Source organism: Echinops telfairi, unplaced genomic scaffold (assembly GCF_000313985.2).
Source record: "Echinops telfairi isolate 266 unplaced genomic scaffold, ASM31398v2 ScPeMD7_25;HRSCAF=90, whole genome shotgun sequence".
In the NCBI taxonomy this organism is placed as follows: Eukaryota; Metazoa; Chordata; class Mammalia; order Afrosoricida; family Tenrecidae; genus Echinops; species Echinops telfairi.
The window spans coordinates 351,953-379,107 of record NW_022103922.1 but is presented as its reverse complement, the minus strand read 5'-3'; the positions used below and the strand labels follow the sequence as shown (position 1 = coordinate 379,107).

The following is a 27,155-nucleotide window of genomic DNA, read 5'->3' as shown; positions in this document are numbered from 1 at the left end:
CCACCACCCCATTCACTATGGTAAGATTTTTTTGTTCTGATGATGCCTGATACCTGATCTGTTCGACACCTTGTGATCGCAGAGGCTGGTATGCTTCTTCCATGTGCGCTTTGTTGCTTCTGAGCTAGATGGCTGCTTGTATACCTTCAAGCCTTTAAGACCCCAGATGCTATATCTTTTGCTAGCCGGGCATCATCAGCTTTCTTCGCCACATTTGCTTATGCACCCATTTGTCTTCAGCGATGTTATCATGGAGGTGAGCACACAATGATATGATTTTTTGTTCTTTGATGACTGATAACTGATCCCTTCGGCACCTCGTGATCACACAGGCTGGTGTGCTTCTTCCATGTGGGCTTTGTTGCTTCTGAGCTAGATAGCCGCTTGTTTACCTTTAAGCCTTTAAAACCCCAGACGCTATATTTTTTGATAATGGCTGTGTTTCCTTTACGGCAGACATGCTGGCAATGAAATTCTTGACAATTTCAACCTTTCCTTGAAGATCAAAATTAAGTGTTAAGAAATTCCCATTCTTACCTATGTTATCCATGCTTTCTAAAACTCCACACTGCCATAGGACTTTACATAGTCAATAAAACGCAGGCAAATATCTTTCTGGTATTTTCTACTCTCAGCCAAGACCCATGTGATGTCAGCAACACTTTGTCCCAGGTCTTCTGAACCGGGCTTGCATTTCCAGCAGCTCCCTGTTCATGTACTGCTGCAGCCATTGGAAGTAATTTTTAGCTTGCGGGAGGAGACGAGCCAGTCAGGGTGCAGTGTAGCAATGATGAAAAATACAACTTTCCTCTAGTTCCTAAATGCTTCCTCCTCCACCACTATCATGATCACAGTTCTACCTTACAAATCTGGCTGGACCAGAGGGTGTACACTACACTGGTACAGATAGGAACCAGAAACACAGGGGATTCAGGACGACGATCCCTTCAGGACCAGTGGTGAGAGTGGCGATACCAGGAGGGTGGAAGGAGGGTGGGGTGCAAAAAGGGGACCGATGACAAGGATCTACATGTGACCTCCTCCCTGGGGGACAGACAACAGAAAAGTAGGTGAAGGGAGATGTCGGACAGTGTAAGATATGACAAAATAATAATTTGTGAATTATCAAGGGTTCATGAGGGAGGCGAGAGTGGGAGGGGGAAAAATGAGGAGCTGATGCCAGGGGCTTATGTGGAGAGCAAATGTTTTGAGACTGATAAGGGCAAATGTATAAATGTGCTTTATATAAGTGATGTATGTATAGATTGTGATGAGTTGTATGAGCCCCCAATAAAATGATTAAAAATTAAATAAATAAAATAAAAATAATCTTCAGCAACATACTTGCATAATTATAAAAAACAGCAACACTGTTTCTCACTTAGAGAAACCCTATACAGGATTTCTGAGACTAAAACATATGGGAGCAGATGAAGCTGATGGGTTTGAACCACTGACCTTAGAAGTAGCAGCCCAATACCTGTCCAACAGCGCCACCAGGGCTCCTTTGCATGTGATATTATCAATTTCTGTATTTTGTTGCATCACTTCTCTTTGAAATTGGCCCAAATATGGTTCTTTTACAATCGGTTGGCCAAGTAGGTGTCTTCCAGATTTCTTAGCACCTCCTGGGGTATACCCAACTGTTGGAACATTTCCGCAGGTGTTCTATCAATTACTGGAGGCTGGTTGTGGTTTGTTTTTGCCAAAACAATGCATTCAGTGCAACCAAAAGAGCCCTGGTGGGATAGTGAGTGACACATTGGGCTACTAACCGCAAGGTCAACAGTTCAAATCCACTAGCCATGCTTCAGGAGAAAGGTGAGGCTTTCTTCTCCCCTAAGATTTACAGCCTCAGAAACCCACAGTAGAGCAGTTTTTGCCTGTCCTGTTGGGCTGCTGTGGGCTGAGAACAGCGTGGTGGCGGGGTGTGTGCCGCGGTCCAGTGCAGAACGGCCTTCCCCTTTAATCCCATCAGACTTGACCCTGTGCTGCTTGTGACCTCCTGAAACGGCTGCACGCCAAACGATTACTTAGTGTGCAAAACTGTGTATTTCATCTTCTCTAGTTGCTTCCTGGATCGTTCACTATTTTGCCCTTAAGGATCCTTTAATATTTCAACAGTGGGCTTGAATTCTTTATTCAGTTCTTTGGGTAATACTGTGTCCTTCCTGTCTGGCTTTTAAACCTTGGATCTTTGCACACTTCATTATAAGGCTTTACTTGGTTTTCTTGAGCCTCCCTTTGAAAATATCTGACTTCACCCTTTCTTCCATCCCCTGGAGCACATTAGTCTGTGTGTCGTCCGTGGTGGCTTGAGTACGGCTGTGGTGCTGAAAGCCACGCCACTGGTATTTCAAATGTCAACAGGGTCACCCGTGATGCACACATTTCAGCAGAGCTTCCAAGCCCTGAGGGCACAGAGGTTACATGTAACTACACAGTCAGCGATTCCAGCCCATCAGCTATTCCGAGGGAGGAAGGAGAAGAGGCTGTTCTTGTCAAGATTTACAGTCTTGGATACCCAACGGCACAGCTAACTCTGTCCTGCAGGTCACGGGACTGGGAATTGACCCAGTGGCAGTGGCTTTGGGTTTTCTAACCTAAGACAGAACTCTCACAGCTGGACCAGTAAACAACATCACGATGGATGGAGAAATGATTGAAGTTAAATACTTCCTTTTACTTGTACCCAATCAATGCTCATGGATGCAGCAGTCAAGAAGTCAAATGAAAGAAAGAAAAGTCAAATGATGGATATATTGCATCGTGGAAATCTGCTGCAGAAGACCTTAAAGTGTTCAAGAGCAAAGATGTGCCTTGGAAGACTAAGGTGCGTCTGAACCAATCATGGCATTTTCAATCGCTTCAACAGCGTGAACGTCTGCTCTTGCCAGCGCTGTGTGAGCCCAGAATGGAGCGTAGGCAGCCCTCAAGCCACAGCCACAGCCAGCCTGGGCCTCACCGCTGTTTATCCCCCTGGGGGCTCCTGCCCACCTTACCTGTAGATCGCACGCCCGGCCTCCACCTCCATCCAGTCTAGTGCAAAGTCGATCTGCCTCACAAAGGAGGACATGCGCTTCACGACCGTGTGTGCGACGCCCAGGACAACAGTCGGCTGCTTCCGCATGATCCTGCAGGCCAGGGAACCTGGGTCCAGGCCCATAGCAACCGAGCCCCTCACCCCATCGTCTGGCTTCCCCGCAGAGCCGCCTGAGAGCAGGCGAGGGGGGGGCTCTATACCCGGGGGGACAGCTCTGGGCCCTCTTCCAGAAACCTGACAGACACACACCAGCAGCCACCTATTCCCACCTCCCTGCCCCTGCCTCCATACAAGCTGCGAGGCACCCACCCCCCGCAGGGAGAGGCAGGCACTAGAGGGAAGTGAGGGTGGAGAGCAGGGGACGGGCGTGAGGTGGGACTGCAGACTTGGGCAGGACAAGCAGCAGAGGCACCTGGGTGACGACAGGCATAGGACCACCACACAGGCCTGTCTGGCCCACATATCAGACCACTGCTGGGGCTGGGGGCCAACAGAAGCCCAGGCCCAGGGGTAAGCAGAGAAAAAGCTGCTCCTGGGTAGGCTGGAGGGAGGCTGAGGGAGGTGGCATCACTGGTAACTGACGTGCTAAGGGGTCAAGGGAGCACTGCCTGAAAGTCAGACACCCCAGGGGGCGGGGGGAGCCCAGACTCAGGGCAGGTGCCAAGGGATGTGGGTGGGAGGGCAGGGCACTGAGAAGTGTAGCAGGCAGGGCACAAGTAGATAGGAGGGCAGGGTGCAGGAAGGGGCAGGAGCCAGTTACCCTGAGGTGCTGCACTGCAGGCCCAGGGGACTGCAGGACCTCAGAAATGAGCCCAACATGATCCCCAAAGGGTAAGCCAGGCCCGAGAGCAAGGACGAAGCAAGGCTGCACACCATCTGATGGCCCAGCCCACCTGTCCGCAGGCGTGCACACGCACTGTCACACACATGCCATGCACAGCACACATGTACACACATCAATATGCTGCACATTATCTGTGCTGTCACATGCACACCACACACATCATGCAGGAACACACATGCTAATATGCTGTCATACCTTCCTGCTGACACACATTTCACTCATTATACACACACACACCTGTATACACACTAATATGCTGTCACACATGCCTGCCACATGACACCACGCACATGCATGTGCAAATACACATGCCACTGTGCACATGCCACACACATTATACATGCGTACACGCTAATGTGGTGCTGCATTCCTGTCACACACATACATGTGCACACATGCATGCTGTCACCACATGCATGCCGTCATGGAGGTGCCACACACACCATACGCACACACTTATACACACGCTAATATGCTGCCACACAAACCACGCACATCCATATATGCGCACACCTACTACACACACACACTAACATGCTGTCACACCACACGTCATACACTCACACATGCTGCCCTGCTTCCTGTCACACACATGCAAATGCACACACATTCACGCCATTGCGTACAGCCCACGTGCATCAAGCACACGCACACGCGTGGTCCCCGCGGGTGGCAGAGGGCTCACTCATAGAAGTGGCTCTTGGCGATGGAGAGGAAGCAGCAGTCCCTGTTGGCCTTGATGGTGAAGATGAGGGGCTCGCCCGTGAGCACGGCGAGCTGGCCCACCATCTCCCCTGGGTGCGTCAGGAACAGGCAGGTCTCCTCCTGGCTGTCGATCTTGCGCTGGTACACGTGCAGCAGCCCCGACACCACGAACAGGATGTTGACATCCTGGGAAGGCAGGAGCATGTCAGGCAGGATGGCCAGCCCCCGTGCTGCCTGTGCCCTGTGCCAGCCATCCCCTCATCCTACCTGTCCGAGTCACCTGCCCCCTGCTGCATCACCCATCACACGTGCCAGGTACACCCTCTGGCCTTCCCCTGCCTCCTGCTCACAGAGCCCTGGCCCTTGCTGGCACTGCCCTATCTGCCTGCCTTCTGGTTGCTCCCCCGCCCCCCAGGGGAACCAAGAAAGGGCAGAGTTTTGTTGCTACAGTGTCCTTGGTCCCCCAACCCTGCCTCTTCCCCCGCCTGATCCCCAGCACAATGTGCCCAGACAGGGCAGCACACACAGCCCCAAGTCTGCAGGGCTGGCCTCTGATGGCCTGGCCTGGTGTGACACACCCAGGAGAGGTGACAGTAAATGACCGCTGTCAGGGGTACCAGAGGCTCCATTGGAACCCCCTGGGCTTCAGCTCCCACATCTTGGCAGAGTGGCGCTAGCCAACTTGCCCCAGGGACAGAGGCCGTGGTCACCATGCAGGATCCAAAGCTTCAGACACACCTGGTCGCCCTGCCTGGACACCACAGTGCCTGCCGGCACGTGGAGAAGCGTCACTCGGCCATCCAGCAGGGAGGGGTCCTGAGATACAGAAGCAGGGAGGTGGTAGGCAGCCAGCCAGGAGCCACAAGACCATGTGAGCTTGCCCATCATGGGCCACTCACAGCTGGCACCGGGGTGGGGGCGTCAGAGGGACAGAACATACTCAGCCTGAGCCAGAAGCACTGTCCCAAGAGAAAGGTGGGCAAGGCCTTAGGAGCCCCAACCCTCGGAGAAGGCCGGGGCACAGAGGAAGAAAACCTGGCAGTGGGCAGAGGTCCCACCAAAGCAAGCCAGACGAGGGGGAGCCCTGCCTCACCCTGCTCTCCCACCACTCCGCTGCCTACCCACCCCCATGCCCCCTCACATCCAGCTTCATCAGTGTAAGCAGGTCCTTCTTTGCGGCCCTGAAGATGGCATCTGTCTTCCTGCTGGTCATGGCCTCGTCCGAGTGGCTCTGAGAGTAGCGGAAGATGGCAGACGGGGTCTCCGACACGAACACACTCTTCTTGGACTGGAGAGGACAGGGTACCGGCATCAGAAGGCTGGCCCAGGGCCTGCGGTCTCGGCCTGGTCAAGAGGGGCTGGCCTCCTGACCTTGAGGAAGGACCAGTAGGACCCACCTTGCCAGCTGCCCAGCTCCCAGCGTGCTCGTCGGTGGGTGGGGAGGTGCGAGCGTGGCAGCAGGCTGTCTGCAGGTCCGAGCTGGTCTCCACTGAGCTACCTAGAAGAGGAGGGGGCACTCAGGGCACCCACTCCCACTCCAGGACCTGGGAGTCCAGGAGAGAGCCACAGAGGGACACTGAGGACCCCTCACAGGTCCATCCAAACTCAGGGTGGCCCAGGGGCTGGTGCCCCCCAAGTGCCCAGCTGCCTTCTCTGAAGACCCTGCTCATTCGTCCACCTCCTTGGCCACAGATGCCAGGTCTGCACAGTGCAGGCATCAGGAGAACGCAGCCAGGCCTTGGCCACCCATGTGCCCAGCTGCTGCCTTGGAAGGCCTTGCTTGGACGTCCACTCCTCAACCACAGACAGGAGGTCTGCACCGCATGGGGCCAGGGGCTGGAAGGTAGGCACTGCGGATGCAGGTGAGTGTCAGGCAAGACACTGAGGGAGGTGCCAAATGATCTGGGCACCTGGCAGGCCTCCCACTGACCAGAACAGTCTGACCAGAGAGAGGGCGGCCGGGCAGCCAGGCAGGAGAGACCCAGGCTAGCTGGACCTGGGTCAGCCACCTGGGGAGCACACCTGCTGTGTTCATAAAGCTGTCACCAGGCACGAGTGCCTCCATACCAGCCAGCCTATGGGACGAGGTCAGGGCCAGCTCCCAGGGGCCTGGCCTGCCTGCCCCAGGCGCCCAAGATGATGGGCCCGAGGGCTCATACAGCCGAGGGGCACATCAGTGTGTGCAGCACCACCAGGCTTGTTTCGGACTGAACCGTGTCCCCGGCATGTGTGCACTTGACTGGGCCGTGACTCTCAGGACCCCGTCCTTGGTCTGATGTCATTGTCTGTGTTGTAATTCCTCCCTCACTGAGGCGAATGAGGCAGGATTAGGCACGTTAGGATAATGAGGCAGGATGTACTACGTAATCTACAGGATGAGGGCTCAGCTTGAGTCAGTTTTAACTTGAGATAAAAAGTAAACCACATGTGATGTCACGTCGAACCACAAAGAAAGAGGAGCCAGAGTGGAGTCCAGCCTTTGGACCCAGACTCCCCAAGCGGAGAGCCTCCTAGACCCGGTTGAGAGTGAAGCCAAGGCACATGGGCATTGCACACAGACCTGGCAGGAGAGCAGGGAGAGAGGGTACCACCTGACTGGCTGCACACATGCTCAGGAGCTGGTGGGAGGCCAGCCTCAGAGACCAACAGGCATCTGTGGGGTCCTGACGTACCTGGCTGTGACGGTTGACTGTGTGCCCCAAATGTGGTACAAACCCTGACCTCCATGCCTGTGGTTACCATCCCCTGCCTGCAGCTGGGCCCTGAACAGATCTCTTCTGAGACAGCAAGAGATCGCTAAGGAGCCAGGAAGCAAGGTGAGGCGATGAGGATGCCCAACCAGACTGGACTGGAGCAGGGCCTCACACAGCAGCTCAGCAGGGGACCCATGGAGGAGGGAGGGGTCCAGACGCAGTGCAGGCCCGTCCCTCGGGGCCTTGGGCTCCTTTCCACACCACACAGTGCCATACTGGCCTCCATGGGTTGCCTGGCCAGTGGGGTACCCCCGACATACCCCGACAGGACCGTACCTGATGGGGCCCCAGGGTTGGGGCCACTCGCTGGGGCCTCTCGGAGCTCATCACAGACAGGAACTTCAGCCTCCTGGGGGGTCGACGGCAGTGGGACAGACAGGCTCCTTCGCAGCAGAGGCCCCGAACTCCCCGAGCAGGCACTCCCTCTGTCTGGGACCGGGTGGGGGGGTGTACCCAAGTAAGCCAGCTATGCTGTAGGGGCGTGCAACTCCAGGGGTTCAGGGTGTGGCTGGAGAAGCTCCACTCTCCAGGGTATCCCACCCCCGAGGCCACAGGGCCGAGGGTCACAAGGCCCAGGCACACCTGGGTGGGAGGGCTCTCTCAGAGGTTTCTCACGCCGCTCATCCAGGCTCCCGGACATCTGCCTCTTGGCCACACTGGCCACGGACACAAGTGGAATAGCCTGGCTCTCCTGAGGGGGAAAGGAGGGTCAGCAGGCCAGGGCTCTGTGGTGGCCAGGGCTTCTTGAGACTTAGGGCAGCCTTGCAGGAGCTGGATGCTCCACTGTCCTCCGTGACAGGGACAGCCGTGGAGGGAGATCCTGGTGGCCCAGGCCCAGTTGCTGGCTGAGGGCACGCTGGAAGTCCTGACCAGGGGCATGCTGAGGGCCGTGTGCTTGGTCAGCGCCTTGCTCCCGTCACAGGGCTTTGCTGGCAGGACTCAGTCGCTGGTGGAGGCTGTGGGTCAGGCTGCCCTCTGCGAGAGCCAGCCCTAGCTCCGCCCACGCCAACTGAGCACCATTGGCAGCTTTGGTGCTGGCTCAGCTCTGTCCTGCTCGGTGGCCACAGGAGGACAGGGGCAGGAACTGGCACCACATGCTGGCAGGAGGGCGGATGTGTGGAAGGAGGAGCCACCAACGAGTGCCACAGCCCAGGGGCGGTGACAGGAGCCCCTTGGAAGGCTCCCATACCTGCTCTGCTCTCCTGGCATGGGCGAGGCCAGGCAGTGTGCACACAACAAACCCAGCGCAGGTGGTACACATGCTGGGAAGAATAAGCTGAGCAAGATGCTCACCTTGCTCACAGCTCACGTCAGTGCGTGACCTGAGCACTCAGCTCCGGGCGGACAGCACTTACGGGGTTGAACAGCTCCGTGGTCAGGCCCAGGTAGTTGTGCAGTGCCATGAAGGTCACCCGCTGCAGCCGCACCATGATGATCTGAGGAGAGCGGCCACTCAGCAGCAGCACCTGGCTGAACAGCCAGCCTGACGCTAAAGCGAGTGGAACACCTGGCACCAGAGCCGTCCATCTGACCCTCCCCCAGTGCGACACTTCATAAGAAAGGATCTTCTTTGGGGGGAGGAGAGCTGATCTGCTCTGCCTAGTGAGGGCCGACTGGCTTTTTACTGTAAAATGTAACTGAAGTGAAAACAGCCAAGGGCCCTCCCTCCCAGTCCCCTAGACCCTGCTCCCCAAACCCTCCGCCCACCTGGGGCTGGGGCCTCCCTCTAGGGACCCCATCCACCCAGCACTGGGCAGGGCAGAGCCCCATGGCATGCAGACCCTGCAGTCTCCGAGGCCGCCCACCCTGCAGCACCCACCTGCACCACCCGCACCAGGGTCTCGGGGTACTTCTCAAAGACACCCTCCAGCGCCTCGGCTGGCAGTCGGAGGATGGTGGAGGGGGCAGCTGCACGAGCCGAGACTGTCTTGTATGCGGCAGGGTGACCCTGTGACAAAAGGCCCCATTAGTCACCATGGGCCACTCACAGGCCCCCCTTCCTGCCACCTGGGTCCTAGATGGGCAAGCCTCCAGCCCTGCCTCCAGGGGCGCAGGCCCCAAAGCACCAGGACCTCCTCAAGCCAGGCAAGCAGAGCTTCGGCAAGTAGTGCCCTCTCCCCGGGCCAGCGCCCCAAGTTCCCAGTGATGCTGAGTGAACCTCCAGCTGGGCCTGAGGAGGTGCCAGAGAGAAGCCTGGGATGTGAGGTGGGTCGGGGGCAGGGGGGGGGGTGCCCATATCTGCTAGGCTGTGGGATTTCCGGCTGGCGTCCTGGGTGGCTGAGCTCTCGACGTCCTGTACTGCCTGTGGTGGGACAGACAGACTTTCATCCTCCAGTGGTGTCCGTCAGAGACTTCTTACTTTGTGGTGTCCGGTTTATGAGGTTTTAAGGGGCCCCGGGGGTGCCCTGGGTCCTTTCTGCACTGTGCTGCTGGCCACTCTGCAGAAGCACGAGCTCAACTGCCCGTAATATGTGCAGCCCTGGAAATCCCAAGGAGTTGGCGGGGCAGGTCGCTGAGTGGGCGCTGACGGGGTGGCAGTGAGCATAGCAGTGAGCCATCATGCTAACCAAGCAGGGCTTGCTTCATCCACCGGGCATCTGAGGTTTTCCTACAGCAGCCCTGGTGGCAGAGTGCTTATGTGTTTGTTACAAACCACAAAGGTTAGCAGTACAAAAGCGGCAGCCATTCCACGGGCGAGACTAAGCCTTTCCTCCTGTACAGAGTTCTAGTCTCAGAAACCCCAGGGTAGGCCCCCACCCCCACCCCCTGCCCTATCGGGCCACTGTGAGAGGGCACTGACTGGACGGCAGGGGGTTGGGGTAGGGTTTGAGAGAGCTTCCTCCTTCTAGGCTCCCTGTGGAGACCCTTGTCCACGCTGAGCTGAGCGTGAGGCCTGGCTGGGGTGAGGGCCATTCCTTTGGCATGCAGCCATCCACAGGTCCCAGCACCATCTGTTGAAAAGGTCACCCTTTCTCATGAACTGCCTTGGCACCACAGTCAGAAGCCGGCTGACTCTGCCTGCGTCTATTTCCAGGCTGCAGTGAAGCGGGAGCAGGGACACCTCCGCGGGCAGTCAGCGGTGTTCATGAGTCACTGGCTTCCGCCCCTCTGCCGGCCTGTCTCTCCCAGAACAAAGCCCGCTGAGACCCTGACTGGAGTTCTGTCAGACCATTTGGGGAGAACGGCAGACACCACTTGGCATCTTCCTGTCCCCGAATAACTTTGATTTCTTTCATCGGTGAAGAGGCATCTTCAGACAGAGGTCCTGCACATACTTTATTGGATGATTTCATGTCTTTGGTGTTAATGTGAATGCTACTGTTTCTAATGTTTACATTTCCAGAAATACAACTGGTTCTTCCACATTAACTCTGTATTCTTATGGACCACTCCTAAGTCCGAGTAGCTTTCCTATGGAGCCCATGAGCTTTTCCACGTAATCACGTGGTTTGCAAATGAAGAGAGGTGAGCAGAAACTTGCTTCCTGCAAGAATTTTCCTTCAAACCCCAAATTGTTCTAAACATGAAGGTTATTATATAAAAATTAAGCTAATTTTTTAAAAAATTCGACTGGGGGCATTTCCTCCTCTTCACTTTTCTGGAAGTCTGTGCAAATGTTGGCTAGCATTTCGTAGGGCCGCCCGGTAGTCTGAGAGCTTCCTGGCCGGTGGAGGTGTGGCCTCCCTGGAGAGGTCGGCAGATCACCTGTTTCTCTTGAGTAGCGGTGGTCCTGTGTTTTCCAGGGAACCTGCTCATCGCTTCAGAGAGGTTCCTGGGGCTTTACATCTGCAATACTCTCTGTGAGGCTTTTGATGTCGGTAGGGTCTATCAACGTGGGTAGTTTTTGTCCTCCTCCTTTTTTGCTTCACTTGTCTAGCTAGAGAATTATCCATTTTCTTGATAATTTAACTTATTTTCCCCAATTTGGTGTTCTATTTCCAATTTCACTGGCTTTGGCCGCCCCACCCCCACCCCTTGTTCGTTTCCTTTTTGCTGAAAGACAGCAGATGCCCAGCTCTTCTTGACGCACCGGCCCGGCTGGGCTGTCACCCCCCTACCGCCCGCCCGCTCCGGCACAAGAGTCCCTCCTGCCAATGCCAAGCTTGATCAAGTCCCTGTAAGGGGCCCACCCTCCTAGCAGGGCAGGGGCTGAACCAGGCCACAGGCCGGGACTCACTGTGATGATGTCCAAGATGCTGAGGAGGCTATGGACACTGTCTCCCGCCAGGACCTCCTTGACCACCACCTCAGTGCCGTCCTGGGGGTGGGCAGCAGAAGGGGGCCATCTGTCCATCTGCCCAGGCCATTGCAGGCTCAGCCTCAGGCCCCCAGTGCTGAGGAAGCAAGCACCTCCCACTGGCCACCCTCCTCGGGGGCTGGAGGACAAAATAGGCGGGTAACCACCCCCTCCAGCCCCCTGCCCCACCCCATCAGCATCTCAGCCACAGCTGCCTTTCCAGGACGGACTCAACTTCAAGCTCAAAACACCCAGTTAGCTAGATAATAGAAATTCCATTATCTTTTCATTCCATGTTCCCACAAACGTTCCCCTTGTGTAAGTACCAGCATTTAGAGAGCCCCCTGTTGGCAAGGAGAGAGTATGTAAAGACCCCAGCCCAGCCTCTTAGGACGTGTCCCACCTCAGCACCAGGTGCCTTATACTCTGTCTCCCGTCTTGGGCTGCAGCAGGCCTCAGAGCCTCCTCCGTGGCTCCCACTCCCCAGCCCGATGGGGCCTGGGGTTCAAAGGTGGGACTCAAACTCTACTCAGAAAGGAGCTTGGGTTCAGAAACCCAAGATGGGGTAGCAGTCCCCCTGTGACCCTCACACCTGGGCAGCCTGAGCTAAGGTGGAGACTCAGGCACAGGAGGTGGGCTCACATACCACCACGACCCCCTGGGGAGCTGGAGGGGGCCACATTCAGATGACAGAGCAGAGGCGAGCACCCAGCTTCCTGGCGACTGCCCTCGAAATGAGGGGGGTTGTGAGCAGAGGGCTGAGGGCAGCACACAGGGCTCCGTGCGTCGGGTGAGTCAGGGACTGCAGGTGCTTGGACTGCAGGTGCTGGGCCAGCAGGCCAGGACTTTCAGTGTGAGCGAGGATGGCGGCTGAGGGTGCAGGTCTTCTGAGAGCAGCCTGCTGGGGGGCTCACCGTGTCCTGCACGCAGACCTCCAGCCGCCCGTCCTGCACCACGTACACGCTGTTATCCGGGTCCCCTGGCCGAAACATGTGCTCCCCCTCACGCAGTGTCATGAACACCATGTGCTTACACAGTTCCAGAAACAGCGGCTTCTCAAAGTGGCCCAGGACCCTGGGAAGGGGCAGAGGGAGGGCTGGCCGGCCGGGACGGCAGTGCTCACCACTGGGTTCTGCTCCCAGCCTGCCCCAGGCTCGCCCCCACCCCTGCCCTGGCCCTGGGGGCGGCGCCCCTACCGAACATTCTTCAGCATGTACAGGACCTCAGAGGGCAGGTGCGAGCTCTTGACGTCAAACTCCGTCAGGTCGGCCTCCAGCAGGGAGGGCGGGGGCTCCTTGGGCTGCAGTGTCGGGTATTCCTTCTTGAATCGCAGGATCCTCCGGGCAGAAAGGCCACCTTGAGGCCCGGGGCAGGGGAGGTCCCCACTGCAGCAGCCTCCTGCCCAGCCCACCCAGTCCCTTCCTGTACCTTCTGGCCAGGGACAGCACCTTGGCTCTCTTCCTCACCCGCTGCCGGGGTGCAGCACTGCTCCCCACAAGCGTGTTGGGGAGGGTGGTCACCTACAGGGCACAGACGACACCCAGAGAAGCACTGGGCCTAGGCAGAGGCCTCACCCTAAGGGATCCTAAGGGATGCCCAGTGGTGCCACCACCTCCCAGCCCAGGTGCCCAGGATGGGGGTCAAGGATCATCTGACAGCTACTGAGGATGGTGGGAGCCAGAGCAGCCCTAGCCAGCACCTGCTCAGAGTGGCACCAAGCCCTCAGTTGCCCAACTCCCACTCCTGTATTGCTCCTGCCACGGCCCCTGTCCTTGACTCCCACCCCTCCGCTAGATTCCACCCTTGCACTACTCTGACCACAGCCCCTCCCGAGTCAGTCAGGGGCCCCTCCTCAGAGCCTGCTTCACAGGGCCCCTGCCCTCTACTCTCAAGGGTTATTTGAGAACCTGCACTCAGCCACTTGCCCAGAACACTGGCTGCCCGCCTCTCACTGTGGTTGTAAGACTGGGCAGGCAATGGATCCCCCAAGCCCTGCCTGCCCTGGAGCCACAAGGCTGAGTGGGCAGCGAGGCCTTTACCTTCCTCATGATCTTGCGGCCGTAGAACATCACCTTGTCCCTCTTGCGAAATCTGTACTGCGGAGCAGCAGGCTGCGGCTGCCCTGGGGGGAGCGCGAGGCAGGCCTCAGCCAGAAAGGCCCTACACAGGCTACTCCATCTGCAGAAGCCACCCTGGGTCCCATCCTTGCTGGCTGCTCTACTCACGAGCCTGCTTCACCCTTCGGTACACGACAAAGGTGCCACAGCCAATGAGGAGCAGTGCAGCCCCGATCACAAGTCCAATGAGCTGGTGAGAGGCCGGGGGAGGGCAGGTCAGCAAGGCTCCATGGATGCAGATCCCAGTGACCCAGGTGCCCATCCCTGAGGTGCTGGGTGGTCTCACCAAAGTGGACTGCAAGTTCTCCATGGTGTGCTGCAGCCCCCAGTGGTGTAGGGTGGGGCCCAGACAGACATGACCCTGGAGCAGAGACAAAGAAGCCAGGGTCAGGGCTGAGAAGGGGGCAGACTTGTCATTTGGATACTGGTAGAAACCCACCCAGGTGGGTAGGGCTAGCCTGCAAATGGCCCCAAAGCTCCCTAGAGCTCCTCTGCTCACCCAATGGCTAGAGCAGAGACCCACCTCTCCACTGGCAGTGCAGTGACACAGGGTGGTGGTGATGAGCCACTACCAACCCTAGGGACACCACTGCCTTGGCAGCCCCTCCCTGGTGGCGTTGGCCAGCCTGCTGCCCCCAACACAGTCCCTGGGCCGTTTGGTGTCAAGCCCTCAGACAGTGTCAGGAGGTGTGGTCAGCACACAGGTCAGGGGCCTGGTCAGGCAGCGAGAAGAGAGTGCACAGCAGGAAGGAAGTCAGCAGTCTTGCGGGGACCCTGGGGCCCTCTAGGTCCACCTCCTATGCGCCCCTCCCCCCACCAACAGCCCCAAGTCTGACTTCGAGTGAGGGGCCCCCAGGACCCAGGCACGCAGGTAGGGCAGTAATGGACAGACTGGGGGGTGGGGGTGGGGACAGATCTCCAAGAAGATTAAGAAGAGCCCCGTCCCTCTGTTAGCCACCCAGCTCCTCCCTGCAGACAGCTCAATGCAGGTGAGGCGCACACTGAGCCTTTCCAGGAGGACCCAGTGTCCAGGGTACAGCGGTCACCTGCATCGGGAGAGCTGGCCTCCACTGCACAGCCTGGTGGAAAGCCCCTGGGACAGAAGGCACTCCAGGAAGTTCCTGGAAGTATGTCACCCGGCACCCAGAAGCCTTTGCTGGGCCCTCGCTGGGGACAAAAGTGGATCCTGACCCACTGCTGGGTGTGTTGTTGGCTCGGGTGTGTGGTCACTGCCAGGACGCAGGCAGGGCTGTGGGAGGTGGCTGCAGGTGTCCCACTGGGGACTGGCAAGGGCCCTGTGACCTCCCAGTGTCCTGCAGTCACATGGACCGCCAGCATGGGTAGGTGGGGGGGAGGGACAGTGAGGAACGCTGCTGGCTCTGACAAGCAGCGTCGGGGCGGTGGTGAAAGAGCCTGTTCTCCCAGTGTGGAAGGAGGACGGTGTACTCTGGCTGCATACCTCCAGACAGGCGCTGGGATCGTTCTCCATGGCTAAAACCAGGCGATCAGGAGACAAGAGGGTGCAAATGGGCAGAAGCTGACAGGCTCGTTGTCGTCAGTCACTGAGTGAAACTGCTGCCGCTGGAGAGCCCTGAACGCCAGCTGGTTGACTCCCGCTGCCCTCCGCCTGTAAAGAGCCCTCACGTGGCCGCAGAGAGACAGACCAAGGCATCTTACTGGGTCAGTGAGGGTGAAGCGGGACTTCCAGTAGGCGAGGGGGCGGGGCTACCACAGGCCAGAGGTGGTTCGGCGAGGCTTCCAGAGGAGAGAGGGGGGGGGGGGTGGGGGGAGGGGTGGAGCTCCCACAGGTCAGGGGGCAGATCTGGGAGGGCCATACCAGTCAAGTGGGTGGGGCAGCCAGGGTTACAGTCGCTATCCTGGCTCTGGGGTGTGCTGGTGACAGAGGAAGAGGAACACTGTGAGGAACTGGGCTTCCAACAGCAGTCCTGTCACTGACTGGCCCGGAGGAGAGGGGACCCTGATGAGCAGGCTTCCTGGCTCCAGGCCGCTCAGAGCAGGGCAGCAGCAGGGTGGGCTGTCTTGTCATGATTTTCCCCCAGAGAATAGCCCAAGAGGCTGCAGCCTGGGGGGGTCTGTGCCCTGTTACTGCGCTGCCCCCTGATTGCTCCAGGCCCACACAAGGGCGCCCTGGGTGGGCTCTAAGCTGAACTGCTGAGGGACCCTGAGTGCAAGACGCTGGGTGGGGGGAGGGGACCCTGGGGGCCACTCTGGGAGAGGAGGTCTTGGAGGAGGGGACTCTGGGGTTGGTCACGCTGGGGAGGAGACTGTGGGGGAAGGGACCTCAGGAGACAGGACCTTGAGGAAGGGACTGGGAGAGGGACTCTGGGGAAGGGGCCCTGGGGCAGAGAACCCTGGATAAGGGGACTCCGGGGGAGACCCAGGCCCAAGGACTCTGGGGGAGAGGATTCTAGTGGGGAGGGGTCACCCTGGGGGAGAGGACATGGGGGTCAAAACCCTAGGTGACGGGATTGTGAGGAAGATCCCTGGGGGCCAGTTCAAACGGACCAGGACCTACGACGCACCGCACTCAGCGGCAGGCGAGGCACTGCGAGGTGGAGGCCCCGACCTGGGGTCAGCCCTGCCAGGGTGACGGGGGCGATGGACGCTGGGGTCAGTTAGTGCCCAGCTAGCATGGGTGGAGGTGAGGAGCCAGGAGGCTAGTCGTGGGGCCCCGGGGCATAGGGCAACGTTCGGTCCCCCGACCGCCCCAGCCCTGCCCCGGGCGCAGCGCCCACTCACCGGGCCGGCGCCCGCGCCCCGGACGTCCGCGTCCCCGACGTCACACCCCGTCGGCGAAGGTCCCGCCTCCTAACCCTAAATCTCCCGGGGCATTGGCCGAGTCCTCAGGTGGCCCCGCCCCTCGCGGCGCTGAGGCTGCGCATTGAATGCGGCGGCGGCGGCCAATCGGAGAAGCTGTTGCTGTGAAGTGGGGCGGTGCTGCTGTTGGCCGGAAGCGGAGCGCAGCGTGGGCTGCTGAGTCGGGTGAGTGGAGGGACTTGGGGGCCCCGGGGCGGTCAGTAAGTGGGAGGAGGGCTGCCTGGGGCAAGGGTCGTGAGCCACCAGCGCCGCATGCCAAACCCGGCGCCTCACGCGCCCGCTGTCTGTTCACAGGCGGCGCCATGGGCATCCTAACTGGAGTGACCCGCGGCTTGGTCCGGGGAGCGGACCGGATGAGCCAGTGGACGAGTAAGCGCGGCCCGCGCACCTTCTACAAGAGCCGGGGCGCCAAGCGCACCGGCGAGCACGCTCCCGGCCACAAGTTCGTGGTCATCAAGGAGATGGTCCCCGAGTTCGTGGTCCCCGACCTGACCGGCTTCAAGCTCAAGCCCTACGTGAATTACCGCGTCCCCGAGGGCCTCGACACCCCGCTGACAGCCAAGGAGCTCTTCCTGCAAACGGCTGCTCCCGCGATCGAAAAAGACTTTAAAGAGGGTACATTTGACCCAGAGAACCTGGAGAAGTATGGATTTGAGCCCACGCAGGAAGACAAGCTCTTCCAGCTGTACCCCAAGAACTTCGCGCGGTAGGCAGCAAGGGACTCCCCGGGGAGCTTTGGAAAGGTCCAATAAAGCTGCTCTTAACAGCGTGTGTACTTTGTGAAGTAAGAGTATGCCACCCATAGGTTACACCCCGCCCTGAAAGCAACTCTGGAGGTGAACAAAGCATTCCCAGCCTCCCCCCAAAAAAAAAACGGCTTGAGGAAGAATGCAAAACCAGTGAATAGAATTATGGTACAGATTCATCCATTACCCCTACCCCAGTTCCTCAGTACAGGGTTTTCAAAGCGACTGATTTTAAAAGTCTGACCATTCTCGAGGCAAACCTGAAAGATACGGCCAAACTGGTAATTTACTGTCTCCTATTCTGGTTGCACTGTGGGTCAGAACCAGCTCCATGACACCGGCCATTATTTTGATGCATGCAGGTCTTTAATAGCTCTTAATCAGCTCTTATGTTAAACATCCTGCTTTTAAAAGGTGGACCTAGCCATCTTTAATTAAATAAAAGGTCATCAGCTGGAGTTGGTCATTTTTATTACATGGGATCCTGTCAACACCATCTAACCGAAATTGGCATGTCCCAGTGGGAGAACTGGTCAAACACTGCTAACAACCTTTCTGGCTGTCCACACGACAGCCATGGACCTCAGCAACGGCAGAGCCTCAATGTCATCCTCAGCTTTATTTGTGGAAATGAGGCTTTATGGGTCATCCAAGCAAGCTCTCCAGGTCAGCTCATTTCCCACTTCCAGAGGTGAAGCGTGTGATCGTAAAACAAGCACGTGGCTAGGAGGCTGATGTTCGAGCCGGTGCCTTCCAGGACCGGGTCACAGTCACCGGGCTTCCCTGCGACATGCTGGAGCCTGGCTTGTGACGCATGCTCCTCTCCATCTTCATCCCCCACTGTGCTTAGGGACTTCAGGCCAGATATCACATCTTCGGCGGAACAGGCTCCCGGTTCATTGTGGAAGGGTGTTGACGGGGCCTGCTGCTGGGCCTGTGGCGGCTTCAGGGAGAGCCAGGACCAGTCGGCCCCATAGGTCAGCGAGTTGAGTGGTGCATAGGACAGTGAGATGGCACAAGAGTCCGGATTCCCCTCTGGAATGAATCAACAAAGAGAAATGCACTCACCACCATGCACCCTGCCTGCTAATGGCCATTTCCTACCCACACTCACAAATGGGCTGTTGGCTCTCACAGAGCCAGCGAGATGTGGGGCCTGAGCTCTGTAAGACGGGGGTCAGAGACGAGTGTCGCACACAGTGCTGTGGGTGCAGAGAAGACACCCAGGGGGCCGTGCAGCATCATGCATGGGAGGGCTGTTGGAGCAGCAAGATTAAGACAGCGTGCCTGGAACCACAGCACACACAGTGGGTTAGTCGGTGAGGAGAGAGGGGTCTGACGGCACACTAGACCCTTCCAGACTGGGCTTTAGCTTGAGAGGTGTCAATAAATAGTTTGAGCAGAGTGACACATGACCACGTTTCTTCATAGACTGGGGTGGGACTGGAAAGGGGCCATAGTTCTGACGACTTAAGCAAACGCACTGGAAGGGAGTGAGTTAAACGGTCTTCAGAGCTTGGGAATATGCTCTCGGGAATTATCAACTGACATAACAGTTCACAGATATTCTATATCCTACTTTGGTGAGTAACAAAGGGTTCTCAAGAGCTTGTGAGCAGCCAAGTAAGGTGCAGCCGTTGATTTGTCACCGTCCAGGAGAAAGCAGAGTGAAGAAAACCAAAGCTACATGGAGATAATCGAATGGACCCCTCGGTCTCCACAGCCCTGAGACAAGAACTAGACAAGGGTATGTAGTAACCCTGCTGGGGAAGGGTATTGAGAGTACCATGAACGGCTGAAAGGACAAACTGATCTGTCTTGAGGAAGTACGGACAGGGTGCTCCTAAGAGGCAAGAGTGGCATGACTTTGGACATGTTAGGAGAGACCAGTCCCCCTGGAGAAGGGTATCATGCTTGGCACAGTGGAGGGGCAGCGAAAGAGAGGAAAGCCCTCCAGGTGATGGATGGCCACAGCGGCTGCAGCCATGTGCTCAGGCGTGGGAACATCAGGATGGCACTGGACCAGGCAGGATGTCATTCTGTGGTGCATGCGGGCATTATAGGTCAGAACCGACTCACTGGCACCTAACAACTGCTACCATTACCAACCCCTCTGAAAGAGAGCAAACAAAAAGACCCTGTATAATTTGGGGGGGGGGGGAGGCATGTGGATGTGGAACAAAATGATAAATGATCAACAAAGGCTTACTGTTCAGACAGAGAGACGGGTGGAACTCTCGAGTCACCCTTCAGGTCTGGAACAGAACTTGGCTCATGAGGGTGGTCGCCTAGCCAAGGGCAGATGGCGGCATGTCTGATTTCTGCCTTGTGGCAATTGGCCTTGGGTTTCTGTGGAGTTGGGTTCTCCCCTCTGTGTGTCCAGAGGGGGTACATGGCCCCTGTGCCGCGTGCCTCGGGGATACACAGTGTACTCGCAATCTCTGAGGCGCTAGCACTGTATCCTGGAGGTAACTGGGAGGCTGCAGGTGTGTCCGGGGCAGCGGTGCCTCGGGAGAATTCTCAGCTTGCGTGCAGGTGACCTGGTTGCATTCCTGGCCAGTACGCCTCATGCGTTGCTGGTGGTCAGCCGTGGCTTGCACGTGGCTATGAGGCTTTACGGTTTGTGCAGAGCAGGCAGACTGAGAAGAAATACCTGGCGATTGACTTCTAAAACGACCCTCCACACACTCAGCCAGTGACAACAGAGTGAACCACATTTGGATCGCACGCCACTGTGCACAGGGGCCATGAGCTGGGGTCACGTGGACAGCAGCTAGGAGCAGGACGAGAACAAAGAACCCACACTGGTTCTGCCAAGCAGCCTGCTGCTGTGAGTACACATGCCCACTAGCAGAGAGAGGCGGGCATGGGTGCAGCCATCAGTGAGGGCAGGGGCCCGTGTGCTAGCCTAGTCTTGCATCTTTTCTGTGAGTGGGCAATTTCTTCAAAATGAAAAGCTTTAGGAAATCCCATTTAGATAAATGGGAGAAAGAAAGTGAGGCTGAGGAACAGAGAGAAAAAACCCAGAGGGCCTGACTGTCAAGGGCACAGGAAAACGGAGGGGTTTGGGTAGGGGTGGCCGGTTAAGCAGAAGGGACATGCATGCACATATGCACAGGGACGGTGCCGGCCCACCTGGGCCAAGGAGCACACCTGAAAGGAGGGCAAGGCAGGTCGCTGACTGGAGCATGCTCTCTTCACCAGAGGTGAGAGGACCAATACATGGGGGCCTTAGGCGGGGCCCGCCCACCAAGGGCCAGAAGTGCCCAGCGGGGCTGAGGACCCATGGAAGCAGGTGCCACTCACCTAGGGTCTGTTGGCAGTTGATGATCTTGAAGCCGCTGTGCATGCAGGCAGCCAGCAGCAGGTGGGGGAGGGAAGGGTGCCACTTGAGCCTCCACACGCCACCCTGCACAGGTATGTCTGCCAGCGGCTGCTGCATCTTACGTGTGTCCCACAACAGGACGTGCTCATCATAGCTGGAACAGCCACCACAGCGCTTGCTCAGAAGCCTCTCCCAGGTGGGAGAGTCGCTTCCCAACCCCCTGCCCATACACACACGGTCCCGAGACCTTCCCACCCAGCAGGAACGGGCCCCGCCACTGCCTCACCTCCCCGTGGCCAGGATGTGCTCTGAGTGAGGGCTGCTCTGGATGCTGCACACGCCCATGGAGTGCCTGGGGGGGGGGGGGACACGGGATACACTGCTCAGGGGGGAGACTTGCTCCAACTCTTCCCATTGAGTGCCTGGGGGTGGAGGAACACTGCTCAAGGGGGACGACTTGCTCCAACTCTTCCCCTGGAGTGCCTGGGGGGGGAGACTCAGTGGACTGGGTGCCACTCGCTCCTACCTGACCCACGGAGTACCAGGTGCCGACCCAGTCTGGTGGCCCTGCAGTACCTCTTGCTGGTGAACAGAGGTGAACTGTGTGGCTTCCTGGTGTCCCAGCCTTTCAGGAGCCCATCATCGCCCCCTGCGTAGAGAAGGAAAGCACTGATGAGGGGACACAGTACTTTGGGGGTGGAAGGGGCCCTCAAATGACTCTTCCTGGGCATGGCCACCTGCCTCTCACCCAGGCAGGAGAACCCTGGACACCCCGAACAGAAGCCACTGTGCCTAGAGGGCCTGCAGAGGCAGGTGGGAGGTCTTGTGTCTGGCTGCCCGATGGGACCGTGGTTAGGCTGACCCATCAGCACACCTCCAGACATGTCTTAACGGAAAATGTCTGCGGTAGCCTGACCATGAAATGGGGTCTTGTGCTTGTCTGAAGTGACATGTAAGGATGGGAGGAAAGAACAGAGAGATGGGGTTCTGACCCTCAAACAGTCTCTGAAGGGAAGTAAGACTCAGGGTGGATAGGGGCATTCTGGGGAGGGGGAAGCCGCCAAAGATGTGGGTCCATAGGGAGGGGAGAAAAGCAAAAGGAAAGGGCCAGGTATGACGACCTCTCCACCTGCCACCATCCCTCCCTCTACCCACTCCTCATCCCCCCACCCTCTCACCATCCATCTCTCCACCCGCCACCATCCCTCCCCTCAACCCCCAGGTTCCCCCTGAGTCGACACCAGCTGTGACTTCCTAGTTCACACCTTGTGCTTGTATCAGACATTGTGATAATGTGGGAAACAGATGACAGGAAAGGAAACTGGCAGGGACTCAGACTGCACCCTGGAAACCCTGCTCTTAACAAACAGGAGCAACACTGTCCTAACAAAACCAGATATTGCACTTGTCCCAGAAAAACTAGAAAGAACCAAGAACACAGAGTGAAATTCACCATATTTGGAGACATAAGCAATATACCTTGGTATTAAAAACAGGCGAATAAGCCAAACATCTGATATAATGCTTACAACGAAAGAACGAAGAAGGAACACAGGCGGCACAGCACACTGCCCCGCTGAATGCGATCAAAGATGTAGGCTGCCCACCTGTGCCTCAGACCACCCACCACCTCAAGAAGCGGTCTCCTAGGCCTTGGCCGTGGGCCCCGCCTGCTGCCTCCCTCCCATGCAGAGCTCACCCAGAGCCAGCGGCCAGTGAGGGCAGTGCCCACCTGAGTACACAATGTCTGTCTGCCAGTAGTTGAAAGCTGCGATCCAAGCCTCGAAATGATGGGCCTGCCATGTGTTCTCTACCTGTAGCTCTCTCTCGGCCTCATGCACCTTCAGCAGGTGAAGCTTCCCCTTGGAGTCGCTGCTGATGATTTTCAAGGGCTGGCCATCAGTCCTAGAGCAGGAAAGCCCAAGCTCTTACTCACCTCTGGGTCCCCAAGGCACCTGAGGCTGAGGTAGCCTGCGGACCATGTCCATGAACTCAGTGGCCCTTAAGGTATTTGGCAAAGGCCAATGTAGCTTGCCAAATGAACTCAATGTCAGGTTCAAAATGAAAACATTGCTACAGATCTAGAAAGCAGGAAATGTTTCTTTTTAGATCGGAGAGCACAGTCCCAAGGCTAGGGAGTCACAGCAACTTAAGAGGACAATAGTTCTCTGGCCTAGAACCACCGGTTGCCCCAGCCCTGCCCTCACTACCTTCCTGTCTTCACAGTGGACCAGTCCAGGGACAGGGCCAGGCTCTGCTCGCCGAAAGAGATGCTGCCATAGGGCTGCAGCGAGTAGTTATTCTGGAAAGAAAGGAAGGGATCATCGTTGGGGCTGCCTTCCTTCCAGGGCCCAGAGGCCATTCCTCTAGCCCATTAAGTCAAAGCATGGCTGGCATCTGTACCTCCAGCAGTGCAGAATTTGAGGGGATGTCAGGAGCTCATACAATTTCCCCAGCCCCCCCTTCCCCGTCACTGACCTCAGAGTCCACCACGTGGAGCACCTGCACGGATCCACCAGCATCTGCCAAACCCAAGAGGGTGTGGTGAGCCACTGATACGTGGCACCTGAAAAGAGAACGTGCTTCGGTCAGAACAGGGATGGGCCATCACCATCCAAATCCCAGTGATTGATCATTTACATTTCAGCCCCCAAACTGAGTAGTGAAGCTCTGATTGGCTGGCTGCCCAACCAGGCTCTCAAGTCATGATATCAGCCACTGGCTGACCTTGTGGGCCAAGGCTAGCGGGAGCCTCAAAGTCAGCAGGTGGCCTGACAGTAAAACAGCCCCGGCTTCAGCCCATCCCTGCAATCAACTTAAAGTTTCCTCACTTTTCCCACTCCTGCCCTGCTTCCTGCTCCCATTCCTCCTTTCCTAACCCTGACACACAGCGTGTGTGTGCCAACTGTGGAATGCAAAGCTGGCCACCTACTGGTAAACCATCAAGTTCACGAGGAAAGTTAGTAAAGAAATGAGCCTGAGCTGCTGCCAGATTTAGCAACTAGCTAATGACACACGGCAAACTTCAGACCTGGGGCAGATTTATCAAAACTGTACCATTTCATGTCCAGGATGGCAGACATGTCTCTCCTTTGGATTTCCACCAGGGGGGTGGAAGGGTTTTCCTCGTTAAAGCTGTACAGGTAGAGGCGACCTAAGCGGGCTGGAGGATCCCAGTTCAAGCCCGCATCATCCTTCAAAAAAATGAAGATACATCCTCCGATTACTCTAATAGAGCCTAAGGGTGAGAGGTGTGCCAGGCAGCGGAATTCTCCCTGGAAGCAGTAGCCCCAGCTTCCTCGGTGTGGAGAAGTACCCCTCTCCTGGAGACAGATTCATAAAATGAACAGGTGAGCCTTCTGGAAACCAATATTGACCATGGCTTCTAAATCTGCCAACAGAGGTCGGTGCCAGTTAAGATGACCACAGGGGCCTGGCTTAAATCTTCATAGATGCCCACAAGAGCCTACGTACAGCACCGAAGAGACTGTGAGCTCCAATCTTCAGAACACTCCTATTCCAAGCCCTATTCTAGCCACTCGGCCCATTTCCCCCATCCTCCACGCCTGTATGACTCCACAGAGGGAAACGTGTTCCGTCCAGAGGACTGACATTTGCCGGGGCTTCGCCTCCCTGGAGCCCTCTGAGCTCGGGGCTCAACTCTCCAGCTCGGCCCACTGGCTCGGCCTGGGACTTCTGGCTCCACGCTCCGGCTTGGGCTGACTCTCAGGCTCATCCTAGGCCTCTCGGACCCGGTTGCCGGCCCGCACCTTTCTCATGCCGGGCCGGTCTTCTGGCTGCTGCAGCTGGTAGGTGCCACACGCCAATATGTGTCTGCAGCCTTCTAGCGGGCACCACTCGACCGAGTCCGCGGTGTACTCCGTGTCTACCGTCTGCAGCAACTGGCCGCGGGAGCCCCGCACTAAGCCGTCGACCACGACGTTATCAGCGATGTGCTCCCCGGACGCGGCCGGGGCAAGGCCAGAGGGGATGGCCTGGTCGGAGAGAGCGGCTCGGCGGGAACGAGATGAACTCATGCCGAAGGCCAGGGGCCGCACCGAGGGCCAGGAACAGGGCTGGGGATCGAGGTCGTGGCGGCAGGCCGAGCAAGAACCCTTAAGGGGAGGGAGCCACGGGACAGCCGAAGCCACACTTCCCTCGGCACCGGTCTACCAACTCCTTCCGGGACGCCAGGCGGGACTTCCGACTGCGGGAGGCGGCGCTTCTGCGCCACCTGCTGGCTGGCGGTAAGTTCCTCCACGTGTCGCCCTGGCCAGGGGCTGAGCCAACCGCCCTGTGGCAGAAGCAACTTGTGTGTGGTATGGTCTCACGGGGGGCGGGGTGGGGAGAAGCGGGCCCTAAAAGGCCTTCCAACTCCTGACCCGACATGTGAACCTCTCGATGTGGGGCAGGGCACTGAGATGGTAGGGGTTCCCAGGCCCTGAGGAGGAAATGGTATTTGGAAGACAGGCCAGTCTAGAACTTGCCCACCACTAACAGGTCCATGCAGGGAGTTTGGCTGCAGAGAGTGCTGTTGGGAGCCAGTGGGCACCTGGGAGCAGGTAGCCCAGAGAAGCAACAACCCATCTCTACTGGAAAGAGAACCCTGAGCTCACTCGGGACACGCCTGCTCAGTAGTAGCTCAGAGATATGTCTACAAAGACCCAGAACAAGGGAGGGTCTGGGTGTGGGAAACCAGGAGAAGCCCCCACCCCCTTGCTACACCCAGTACCACCCTACTCAAATAGGAGCTGGCCTGCAGCTCTGAGACTTCACAGCTTGGGTCACCGAGGCCCTGGCCACTTCTCACCGAGTACCAATCATCTTTCAAAAGCACCAAGGCTCACGAGGCGCTAAGCCTAGCCACCCAGTTACTCCTGAAGGCTAACAAGAGACCAGCATGCACACTGGGTGCTTCGTGGTCTTGGGAGTCCATTTGCAAGACCACCTAGGACCCTGTGCAATCCCCATCCCCAGCAGGCTAGCATTAGCTGAAAGGTCACTGGCCATGGAAAGAGTGGAGCCAAGTGCTGCTGTAGGCACAGCCTCCCACTCCAAGGAAAGCAGTCCTGGCCTATGAAAACACAGAGCAGCCGAGGCCGCCATAGGTTGCCCGGCTCTCCAACCAAGCTCCACTCTTGTTGCAATTGAGTGGATTCTGACTTGAGTCCACGTGTAGGACAAGGCAGAACAGCCCCGTGGGCTTCGGAGACTGTCGGTCGTCATGGGAGTTGATGGCCTGTGTTACCTCATGCAATTTGAACCACCCACCTTGGGGCTAACAGCCCAAGTAACCCACTGAGGTGACCAGAGCTTAGAAACTGCCCAGAGGGTGGCCCAAGGTGTTGCGGAAGCTGTCAGAAATGTCTCTTCAGGCCCCAAACCCCCCAAGGGACTGTCCCCAGTTAAGGGACAGAAAGGAGAGAAGGTGAAGGGAACCATGGCCTTGGAGGGTAGGCCTGGCAGGGAGCAACCCCACCCCACCCCAGTTCTGAGATGAGCATGCTGAGCTAGCCACTTTACGTGAGCCAAGGTGCAAAACAGTAGATGCCCGAGCCCAGAATGTTCCCCCTGGACTAAATGTTCCCCCTGGACAGCTGGCACCTGCTCCACTATCACCAAGCCTGGCCACTTCCCTGCAGACAGGAGCCGTTCAGAGGCCGGGTACACTGACCCAGGGGTCTTGAGACCCAGCAGCACAGGGTGAGGAGAGCAGTCAGGGCCGAGAGTTGAGTGATTCGCCCCTTTACTTTGTGTAAACACGACTTCCATGCAGGTGGCGGTGAGCGGGCACCAGGGCTCGACCCGCTTTGCACTGCAGGCTAGGGCATTTGCCCTGGGCCGTCTGAGAGGCGAGGCCCGCTTCAGGATCACAACAAACGGTTCTATTTGTGACTTCTAACCCTCCCACCACCTCCCCCCCAAAAAACTGTACATGAGTTTACAAACATATTAACATATAAATAATGGGAACGTCCTGGTGGCCTCTGCTGGCTCCACCTGAGCAGCGCTGGAGGTGTCTGTGCGAGGTCTCTGTGGCCATGGGCACTGCACCGGGCTGCACGCATCTCCTGGTCCAGCCACCAGTGTGTCCAGCGTGCCCACGTGAGGCCGGCTGCGGCAGGGCCTGCGCCACACGGTCACCGCTCAGGCTCCAGCTCCTGCTGGCAGGGGCGCTTCTTCTCACGGCAGTGCTTCTTGTGGGCAGGCCAGTCCTTCTGCTGGCACTGGGAGCCGCAGTAGCGGGCCACTTGGCACCGCCCACAGATGTTGAACTCTCGGAGCTGCAGGACAGAGTACACTGGTCACACACTGTCTGAGAGTGGAGAGGCCCGAGACCCCCAGCCCTGTCCCCGGAGCATACCTGCTTCTCAATCATGGTGCAGGGCGGGTAGTGGCACTCATAGTAGGTACAAGAATTCTCCTCCTCCTCCACCACATCCCCGTTGGCGTTGTAGTAGCGGGTGACATTCAGGACCGGGAACTGTTCCTCAATGGGGTCCGTGGGGAGCTGCTGGATAGCCAGCCAGTACAGACTCTGCTCCCT

General features: G+C 57.6%; 4 protein-coding genes across 5 annotated transcripts in view; 1 reads left to right on the top strand and 3 right to left on the bottom strand.

The window, feature by feature from the left end:
- The window catches only part of PNPLA7 (patatin like phospholipase domain containing 7), a 49,904-nt gene extending 34,307 nt beyond the window's left edge, over positions 1-15,597 (bottom strand). The window contains exons 1-18 of the mRNA XM_004714465.2: positions 15,537-15,597; positions 15,159-15,326; positions 13,986-14,060; positions 13,808-13,889; positions 13,622-13,704; positions 13,011-13,102; positions 12,779-12,919; positions 12,497-12,656; positions 11,523-11,603; positions 9,165-9,293; positions 8,701-8,781; positions 7,928-8,036; positions 7,622-7,774; positions 5,990-6,090; positions 5,734-5,880; positions 5,331-5,408; positions 4,573-4,778; positions 3,003-3,134 (exon numbers count right to left, since the gene is read on the bottom strand). Of these exons, the coding sequence (XP_004714522.1) occupies positions 3,003-3,134; positions 4,573-4,778; positions 5,331-5,408; positions 5,734-5,880; positions 5,990-6,090; positions 7,622-7,774; positions 7,928-8,036; positions 8,701-8,781; positions 9,165-9,293; positions 11,523-11,603; positions 12,497-12,656; positions 12,779-12,919; positions 13,011-13,102; positions 13,622-13,704; positions 13,808-13,889; positions 13,986-14,060; positions 15,159-15,188 (1,880 nt within the window). The 5' untranslated portion in view covers positions 15,189-15,326; positions 15,537-15,597. The remainder of the gene's footprint in view (positions 1-3,002; positions 3,135-4,572; positions 4,779-5,330; positions 5,409-5,733; positions 5,881-5,989; positions 6,091-7,621; positions 7,775-7,927; positions 8,037-8,700; positions 8,782-9,164; positions 9,294-11,522; positions 11,604-12,496; positions 12,657-12,778; positions 12,920-13,010; positions 13,103-13,621; positions 13,705-13,807; positions 13,890-13,985; positions 14,061-15,158; positions 15,327-15,536) is intronic.
- On the top strand, positions 15,168-17,306 carry MRPL41 (mitochondrial ribosomal protein L41). The gene is made up of 3 exons (XM_004714464.2): positions 15,168-15,379; positions 16,568-16,702; positions 16,832-17,306. Exons 2-3 carry the CDS (start codon positions 16,606-16,608, stop codon positions 17,245-17,247), a joined length of 513 nt encoding a protein of 170 aa, XP_004714521.2. The 5' UTR covers positions 15,168-15,379; positions 16,568-16,605; the 3' UTR covers positions 17,248-17,306.
- A 431-nt stretch (positions 17,307-17,737) lies between these two features.
- On the bottom strand, positions 17,738-24,750 carry DPH7 (diphthamide biosynthesis 7). Of its 2 annotated transcripts, XM_013007692.2 has the most exons (9): positions 24,379-24,750; positions 23,666-23,802; positions 23,087-23,174; positions 22,819-22,910; positions 22,341-22,513; positions 21,185-21,257; positions 20,895-20,960; positions 20,590-20,762; positions 17,738-18,318 (listed from the first exon to the last, which is right to left on the bottom strand). In XM_013007692.2, the coding sequence occupies exons 1-9, from the start codon at positions 24,643-24,645 to the stop codon at positions 17,951-17,953; spliced, it is 1,437 nt and encodes a 478-aa protein (XP_012863146.1). In that variant the 5' UTR covers positions 24,646-24,750; the 3' UTR covers positions 17,738-17,950. The 2 variants fall into 2 exon arrangements, with proteins under 2 accessions (XP_012863146.1, XP_045145138.1); XM_045289203.1 differs by lacking the exon at positions 20,895-20,960.
- Positions 24,751-26,337: 1,587 nt separating this feature from the next.
- Positions 26,338-27,155, bottom strand: part of ZMYND19 (zinc finger MYND-type containing 19) — a 3,738-nt gene continuing 2,920 nt past the window's right edge. Inside the window, exons 4-5 of the mRNA XM_030885399.2 lie at positions 26,973-27,153; positions 26,338-26,892 (exon numbers count right to left, since the gene is read on the bottom strand). Coding sequence (XP_030741259.1) covers positions 26,749-26,892; positions 26,973-27,153 — 325 coding nt within the window. The 3' untranslated portion in view covers positions 26,338-26,748. The remainder of the gene's footprint in view (positions 26,893-26,972; positions 27,154-27,155) is intronic.

Excerpts from the sequence above, each read along its gene's own strand:
- DPH7 (XM_013007692.2), bottom strand. The coding sequence starts at position 24,645 with ATGAGTTCATCTCGTTCCCGCCGAGCCGCTCTCTCCGACCAGGCCATC. Across the intron at positions 23,175-23,665 it reads GCCATCCTGGACATGAAATG|GTGCCACGTATCAGTGGCTC; the intron begins GTACAGTTTTGA and ends TTCTCTTTTCAG. Across the intron at positions 22,911-23,086 it reads TCCACGTGGTGGACTCTGAG|AATAACTACTCGCTGCAGCC; the intron begins GTCAGTGACGGG and ends CTTTCTTTCCAG.
- MRPL41 (XM_004714464.2), top strand. The coding sequence starts at position 16,606 with ATGCGGCGGCGGCGGCCAATCGGAGAAGCTGTTGCTGTGAAGTGGGGC. Across the intron at positions 16,703-16,831 it reads AGCGTGGGCTGCTGAGTCGG|GCGGCGCCATGGGCATCCTA; the intron begins GTGAGTGGAGGG and ends GTCTGTTCACAG.